Below are 8916 nucleotides of genomic sequence, written 5' to 3'. Positions count from 1 at the left end.
AAATTAACAGATCAGAAATGAAGATGCTAAAATGAATTTGAATGTAGCTTCGTGCAAGAGAGGGTCGTTTTAAAAAATGACTAGGTCATTCATGCCCATCCAGGCCAGGCCCATCATGATTTGTGTGCATGGGGATCTCATCTTAAACAAGCTCAGTGCTTAATAAGTCTTCCAGTTTAGTAGACCTTGTATTGTGAATTTGTACTTCCATGTACTGATGTTCTCATGTCTTACTAAATAAAGTACATCAATCAATCAATCAATTTGATGGATAAGTTTATCAATTCAACTCAACTGTTGAGCTGAGCATATATTCCATGTTGTTGAAACATATTATTAGGCCTATCCAGCTAATAATTCTCACTCGACCTTTCACATCTACTGCCCCAGCAGCACATAACTTTACTTGTTTAGTTAATATCAAGGGCATAGTGAAGATATGTACTACATAAATGCGGATTTGTAGTAAAACTGAGGCTGGGTTGTGGGTTCACAAACTGTAGCTAGGTTCTTCCCACCTTTAGTGTTGCCACATTTTGTGAGAGAAATAAGCAACCAGGTCTAGGAAAACAAGCCCAAAAGAAGCAACTAGGCCACATGAGCACGGCTATTTGAAAATAGCAATAGATTTTGTTTTGTACAAATGCACCCGGGCACAAAACATATGTGTATTAAAAAATGTGGAAGCAAGCCTAAATAAGCAACTACAGTTTAGAAACAAGCGAAGCCCAAAAAAACGGGAAAAAACAAAACCACAACTACCAATATTTACAAGCGACTTTACATAAAAACAAGCCCAAAGTCGCTGATAATTATAAGCCGACATGGCAACGCTGCCCATCTCCTCCCATCTGGAAGATCGATCTTTGTCACGCATTTCTCTATGAATCCTGTGATCTGTAGTTCGGCAATCAGTCGAACGCGTTGAAACGACGAGGCTTGGGACTACAAGTTCTACTGTGCAGCGCAGCTATCTTTTCACGGGACTTGGGGGGGCTTCGGCATAGCGCATCCTGAATAAGTGACAAACTTCTATTGGCGCTGACAAGGTAAGGTCCGTAAGGAGAGAATAAGTCTACTATCATTTTTAAAGTGACATGTTTAGTGTTCATTGAAAAGCTTCGCGTGGCGGCACAGTTTACCGTGTGTCCGATAAAACTACACAATTTAACGTGACGTTAGTCAATGGACTAGAGTTATAGACAGGGACGCTGGTTAGCGGCTCATCATGATTCCATTGGGCCAACTATAACGTTAGCCTTGGCTAACGTTACTGATTTCATGATAACTAACGTCACGTTGCTATTTTAAAAACACGGCTAAAGCCAGCCTGAAAGCACCAAGCAGTTGCTGTAATTGTAACGTCAGAGAATTTCGTGTTTTAATGACCAGTCTGTCATATAGGAGCCTGTATCACTCCCAACTAAACATAACGGGGTGGGTTTCATGCAGACATGTTGCAGGTTTCATTATTTTCAGTTGGTATATCAACATCGCACAACTAGCAGCCGCACAAATATCATTTTGAAGCGTTCTAATCTGTCTCTCACATCATTTCACAGCGTTGTGTAATACAAAAAAAAAAAACTAGAAAAAACAAACAAATAACAAGGAGTAATTTATAAAGTTTGGTATACTATCAGCCCTATAATGGCTGATATTCCATACAGCTGATATTCCAAATGCAGTGCATCATGTATTGTGGCATGTCACTCAGCTAGCCTTGGATCAAGACTATCATAGATGTATTTGATCGAGTCTGACTTTTACTTTCGTATCTATAATATGTCAACATCGATTAAATACATTTATGACCTAACCCTTGATCCAAGGCTATATGTCAGCCATTCTAGCTGTAGAAGTGTATAGTTAAAGTGCTGAACTCATCAGTGGTAGGCTATTACTTATTTTTGCCCTGGTCTCATGGTTATGGGTATTAAAATGTACTGATGTGTAAATATCTGTATTCCTTTACAGGAAAGAAGACATCTAGGATTTTCAAAATGGCAGGTTGGTCTCTAAACAGTTCAGTCTGCATGTAGGTTACCATGTGGTTAAACCAAATGAGCACAATATTGCTTAGAGAAAGGACCACTGTAGTGCACAATCACTATTTCCTATGCACCCTTGTTTCTGCTTTCGTTTAATGTTACATTTTCCACCCCTTCCCTCTCTCTAAGCTGTTTGCATCCTTCCTGTGCATTATGAGGAAGTCATCCCACATTGTTATAGACCTCTGTCAAAAACTCTTATCATACCAGCTTTGAGAAAACCTCACAAGGCCTTCCCCTGGTGCTAAAATATTACATCAAATGGGGAGGGGGACTAGTGTCCGCACACTGAATTAATCTCCCATAAACTTTATTGCCGCAATTTTATGACCAGCACAGCACAGTCTATGTCAGGAAGAGCATGCTGATTGGAACACTGCAGCTGTAAAGTTCATGGGAACTCAATCAACATGCAGACATTTGTAAGATGCAGATTTTGTTCTGCACCTGTACCTGTTCAGAGGAAGTGTGCACAATAGTTGTACAAAAGATTAGTTCAAATCTATTGGCTGTTAGCTTTGGAGATATCTTTTTTAGTTAAAAACTAATGACTTCAAAGACATGATCGACCTGCATTTGCTGCTTTTCTTCTTTATATGCTTCCTTTATTGTAATTGTTGTGTGAGCTAACATTGTTAACTGTGTTTGATGACGATTGGCTGCAAGTATTTTTGGAACTACATGAAAAAAGTTTTTTTTAATAGATTCTAATCATGTTCCAAGATAATTCTTTCACTAAAAAATGATTGTTTGCTCCCTGTCTTAGAGCGGGTGAACAACTTCCCTCCCCTGCCGCAGTTCATGAGAATTAAACCCTGTTTCTACCACAACATTGAAGAGGAAATTCCTGCACCATACCAGCAGTTGGTGCGCAAAGTCTACATCCTTTGGATGAGTATGTTTCCTCTCATTTAGTTTCTGGCTTTGATTTATCTGTGTGATATATTGGGGAATACTTTTCTTTAATCTGTTAATTTCCACTCTTTCCTTCATTCTAGAGCCTCATGTAATTTAGTAGGTCCATACAAACAAAAAAAGTAGGTAGTTGTCAAACATATGTACACACCTATAGGTAACCCCTGTGCTCATGCACAGTTGGTCATTGTCATTAACCACTTAAACCCTGTATGCTTCGTTGTACGTCAAATAGCGAAAATAGCCGAATGTTTGCCTACTATGACATTTCTAAAATGGAGAAGCTAGGGGTCATGGGGTTTCAACTGATTGTGAACCAGGCACCACCACCCTGATTAAGAATCAACCAGGGGACCACAGTTGTGTTGGGTATGTGGGCTAAGATTAGTGTTTTTGGCAACACTTGCTATATAATCCATGTCTATAATGCATTATAATCAGCTTATAACACTATATGATTATAGTTATAAGAACTAAAATACGCATAACCCTCTATAAGACTCAACCAATTGTTTCTCAACCAATTGCCTATGGGCACATGTTCTTAAATAATGACTGAAATATTATGTTAGTGAGCAGAGCGTTTTTGAGTGATTGAGTGTTGTCTCTTACTGTGTTGTCTCTTACTTCGTCCAGCCTTCTATATTAAACTCCTATTAACTGATATACTGATTTGTAACTTATGTATGAGTGAGCAGACACACCCTATTACATGGGCACATTTCCTAAAAATGATAACTAAGGCAATCCGGTACACTTCCCCTTCTCCCTTTTCTGTGGAAGTGCTTGACCTCTTACCTGCCAGTAACTGCTGTCAACTACATCGACGTGTCATCTTAGTGAACTGCTTCTCATCACCATGTCCATGTCTATCTCTTATTGGAGTCTCATGTCATTTTCTGTCTCAAACCTTGCCCTGTACATATTCTTCAGGTACTGTATGCCAGCATGAAAATACTACTGTCACAGAGATACGTAGTAGTTATAAAAGGTAAAATACATTTAGCTTTTACTGTAAGCTCTGGGAATTCTGCCTGACAAGTGGCAACTCATCCAGAACTTCACAAGGGACTGTGACGTTCTTCACTTTCCTACATTACTGAATGCATGATCAGGGACCACATGCAATACCTCCACGAACCACCAGTTGAAAACCCCTGATTTACATTAACAAACCTGGCATTGCATATCTGCTCAACAAAAGCTTGGTGGTGGTACTTTGCAATAGCACTGGGTCAGGCTGGAGTTCCACTTCTCGGTTGAATGCCTTAAGTTGAGATGAAGGGGTTAAGTTAATAGGTTTCTCTTTGTCCTTTCAAATGTGCATTTTGCATCAGTTCTCTAAGGGTTACTCTTTGTGATGGTGGAGGAGATATCATTCTAAATGTTTGGATTTCCCCTCTGAGTTTCCTCTTGTATCTGTTAACAGAAACAAAATATTGTGTATATTTTGGATAACGATGGAATGTTTTGGGCAGTGACAGGGACTGCAATACGCCTAGGGAATTGACAGTGATTAAAGTGGGGAGAAAATAGAAAAATGAACAGTGTCCCATGTTCTTTTCCCCTACAGTGTATTCAGGCACACTGTGCATGAATGTGATCTCATGCATTGCCTGGTGGGCTGGTGGTGGAGGTGCCACCAATTTTGGCTATTCACTGCTCTGGGTCATCCTGTTCAGCCCCTGTAGTTACACCTGCTGGTTCAGATCTCTCTACAAGGCTTTCAGGTGAGCTCCACACGCACAAATCTCAGGCCCCCACAAAAAAAGGTTTCTCTTATTACAGAACAAAACAAAAGGGTTTAAGGGGTACAAGAGTTCCAATTATTTCAAAGTCATTCAAATCAGCTCCAATTTAGACATTGAGAGAAGGAATCAGGTTTGGGGATTGAGGACCAGGGTTAGCAGTTCAGTGGCTCATGGTATAATAATAATAATACTCTGAGGAGTAGTACTAGAAATGGAGAGAAAACATCTTTCCCAGAGGCCACTGGTTTCATGATCTGTGCCTGTACTCACCTTCTTTAAGTCAAAGGCTTTGCTTGCTTCTCTGTGGTTGGAGTACGTCATGCATAGTTGTCAGTGTGCTCTGCAAGCTGAGCCAAAGTCACAGTGTGGGAAGAAGCACGATTGCATTTGGCACATTCATGACATATATAATTACTTTAATTGTCTGACATGTCTTGTTCCTTTTTTCTCTCTGTCTTCTCCCTTTTTCTTTCTGTTCTCAGGGCTGATAGTTCTTTCAACTTCATGGCATTTTTCTTCATCTTCTTCCTTCAGTGTATCCTCGCACTCTTACAGACTATAGGCATCCCTGGTTGGGGAACTTGGTGAGTAGAAGCTCCCCTAAAAGCTGCATTTGAATATTTACAAATGGAGGTTTTTTAGCCATATTCATGAACCATCTTGCTTCTGGGGTTAGGAACTTGTGGTCTGGTCAAGCCATCAAGGCAGTTTCAGCACATTCAGCATAGCAGAATGTTTTAGTTTTATGCATTGTCCACACCTCTTTAGTTGTTTAGATAAAAAAAAACATAGCATTAACTGCTGAAAGGTCTGTTTCAGCCCGAGACAAGAAGGTCAGTGTGGGAATAAAGGGTTGTGGTGCAGTGTTACTGTGGGGCATTGTAGTGCAGACGGGTGTAGGTCCTCTTCTTAACAATCGGGTTCTCTGATAGTGGCATAACATTCTGTGTGTTGGTAAATCCATTCCATCATATACTGATCCAATATCCCTGCACACTCATTAAGCACATAACAAAATGCAAAGTTAATTATCATGCAAGAGGTTTTTTTGTTTTATATGTGATCACAGATTTGTTTTTAATATACCCTTGCTACTTGACCCCTGGACTGTTTTGTGTTTGTATTTCTTTTGTTAAAATCATTGTTAAATAGCTTTATATTCTGATAGTACTCATTGCTATAGCGTGTTCAGTAACAGGAGTCTCCATGTCTCTCTAGCTCTTTATTAAACAGAAAATGCATTTTCAGGTCAAAGTTGGAACTGGAACACTATAAAAATGAAGCTGATAAATGGGTGCTCTCTCCTGATTGGCTGAAATGGTGTCACCTACCTGAAAATGTATTTTCTGTCTATCAAAGAGCTGGAGATAGACAGAGAGACCCCTGTTACTGAACAAACACTCTATAGCAACGAGTACTATCAGAATATAGTGATTTAACCTTTTAACAAAAAACTTTTGTTTTAACCAAAACAATATCCTTACCCTACCTTTTTCATTATAACTTACTGTAGTTACACCAATGTCTTCAGTCATGTATTGCTGTAAAAATAAATCTCCCTAATGATGATCACCACAATCATCACATTCTGTATCAGTTATTTGCCACGCCAATTTCTTCACGTCACTGCTTCACGCCTTCGTAATAAGAAACGGTGGGTTTTCATGTGTAATCCAGTTCACTAATGTCATATACTAACCTATACTACCCCACTACGCTCTCACCAACACACCAAAGCGGCTGGATGGCGACAGTGATGTTTTTCAGCTACAACGTGGGCTCGGCTATTGTGATGCTTATCACTACTCTACTCCTTACTGTGGTGACTGTATTAATGGGACTGGTTCTCCTCAGGGTGAGTCTAGCACACATATATACGATATACTGTATATTACACTGTAGAATCCTGAGTGTTCATTTAGAGTGAATTACAAACAAATGAATTAACACAGGATTTTACTGTGTATATACAGTAGTATAGTATATATACACATGCACACAGAAAAGTGCACAATCACTTGTCTGCATGCTTACATTCTATCCATCAAGCAAGCAAATGCACGAACACAGACACGCAGGAATGCTTAAACTCTTTCTCTAATGTGCGTGTGTGTGATCATACACACACAAAGACGTCTACGCCCCAATATACACCTACATATTGTCCACTCTGTACCCACCAGGTCCACAGACTGTACCGTGGTGGCGGTGGGAGTTTTGAGCATGCCAAGGAGGAGTGGAGCAGCGGGGTGTGGAAGAGCGCCCCCGTGAGAGAAGTGGGGTTCAATGCGGTTGCACAAACAGCCCAGGGCCCAACCCTACCCCAGTACCCTGCTGCAGTGCCAAGTTATCCTGACGACAGTCACTGGTGATACCTGCCTAGAAACGGCCACTAGGTGGAGACGGCTAGCTGGCCAATTTTATGGCACACTAGGAGGCTGAACAGTTCATTTGTACACTATAATTTAAACATGACAAAATGCATTGTAGAAGTTTTTTTTTGTTTTTGTTTTGTTTTTTAGAAGAGAGAGTAATATTAAGAGAGGTTAACATGAGAGCTTCATCAGTTGAGCTCATTCAAGCCTTAGCATTTGGGTATTTAAGTTGACTCCAGAAGATTATCCATTCCATAGCACCTAATGTTTACATTTTAGCCTATAAAATCTGATCCTTTAAATTTTACAAGAGGTGCAGAAAGATATACAACGTTATGCAAATCAGGAATTTATTTAGAAAGGTGTTCTATTTTGTAAATATACATAGATTAAAACCTTACTGCAAAGAGTAGTGAAAAAGGATTTGGGAGCTACTATGTGAAAGGTGTGTGCCTTATGGACCTTTTACAGAACAGGGTTGTTTTATTTCCTGTCCGATCATCTGCATGATGAACACTATAGCGCGCTGAAGACTAGGGCTTTTCTTTTTGCAAGGAGGAGCATTTATGAACTGCACGATATTAATCCAGATCATTATTTTCTATGTATTATGTACACCATAGACGCACCTACTGTTTGCTTTTGATACATTTTGCCTGATGTCTTAATGCTTGTCCGCTGTAGCTTTTAGCTATCATTTTCTTAAAATACGCCTTAATATTGCGTGCAGATTTTGCATGTGAAATATGTCTTGCTTGGCTCTTGCCTTAACAATACTACAATACTGTTCAGTGTAACTGGACCATGCCAATGACGCAAATGTGCTACGTTTCAAAAGCAGATACTCTGTAATGGCCTTCCTTTGTTATATGTATTGACGTGCCAAAACCTTGCTCATTTTCATCACTTTAGCTCGGACGAATTTCACACTAAAAATATTGTTTGTTTTTCCTTAGTGTGTTTCTCACACTGCGCACTGACAGTAAGTCTCTTGTTTCAAAGCTACAATGTTTGCTGTTAGAGGTCAGTACCCTGCCGTGGAAAAACCTTTCATTTCCCTTTGGATGTCAGGTTGCCCCTGGATAAACTGGAGAGTAATGTTTTGTGACTGACCATTGGTGCTGCTGGCCAATAGTAATTTTTGTAGGACCGAGTTGTTCCAATTGAACTGACCTTATGTAAACACTTATTAAACCACACTAGAGCAACCTAAATGGCCAAGTTAAACTCATGAGACATTATGGACTTTTGGCACATATCAAAGCTGAGCCAAGCCATTTGCCATTCTGACCTTTTCAGGAGTAGTCTTCAACTATAGTCTTAGTTGTGTCAATGTATTCACTGGCTACATTTAAATGCAGCCTAATTCTCCATGTGCAGGACTAATACTGATTCCTGATAGAATCAGATTAACTGGCCCCAAATGGAAACCAGTAAGTTACTTATTTGTGCATACTGTTTGAGCCAGACAAAGAAGCACCACTTTTCAGTGACGTTGGTTCGAAAATGTAATCGAAGGCTAAATGTACGTAGGTGTAGACACTAACTGGAAGAGAGGTACCTGCCACTTGGTTGAAAGCTGAAAGTGCTTTTTATTTTTATTTTTTTTATTGTGATTTAAAGTGTCCTTTTCTGTGGATGACTGCCAATGAATAACTATTTGGATTTCTTTTTTTTCACCGTTTCTGTTACGATTTGATAAGTGACAGTTGATGTGTTGATGAAATGCCAAACTATATAGTCTGATAAAGCAGAACATTTCAGTAAACATTCTTGTTCACACCTTTGAGCGAGTGACTTACTTGAATTGTGGGGAAAGGAATG

General features: G+C 39.6%; 1 protein-coding gene across 1 annotated transcript; it reads left to right on the top strand.

Moving 5' to 3' along the window:
* Positions 1 to 957: 957 nt before the first annotated feature.
* Positions 958 to 8878, top strand: scamp4 (secretory carrier membrane protein 4). Its single transcript, XM_084065637.1, has 7 exons — positions 958 to 1049; positions 1978 to 2010; positions 2818 to 2946; positions 4540 to 4696; positions 5200 to 5301; positions 6455 to 6572; positions 6901 to 8878. Exons 2-7 carry the CDS (start codon positions 2004 to 2006, stop codon positions 7087 to 7089), a joined length of 702 nt encoding a protein of 233 aa, XP_083921763.1. The 5' UTR covers positions 958 to 1049; positions 1978 to 2003; the 3' UTR covers positions 7090 to 8878.
* Positions 8879 to 8916: the final 38 nt, after the last annotated feature.

The sequence above is a fragment of the Gymnoscopelus microlampas genome, assembly GCF_963454915.1.
Source record: "Gymnoscopelus microlampas genome assembly, chromosome: 9".
NCBI lineage: Eukaryota > Metazoa > Chordata > Actinopteri > Myctophiformes > Myctophidae > Gymnoscopelus > Gymnoscopelus microlampas.
This window is presented reverse-complemented; position numbering and strand designations above follow the sequence as displayed.

What these genes read in the sequence shown, in the direction of transcription:
- scamp4 (XM_084065637.1), top strand. An exon ending in AGTCTACATCCTTTGGATGA is followed by an intron (nt 2,947 to 4,539) that starts GTATGTTTCCTC and finishes TTTCCCCTACAG; the next exon opens with TGTATTCAGGCACACTGTGC. An exon ending in TGGGACTGGTTCTCCTCAGG is followed by an intron (nt 6,573 to 6,900) that starts GTGAGTCTAGCA and finishes TGTACCCACCAG; the next exon opens with GTCCACAGACTGTACCGTGG.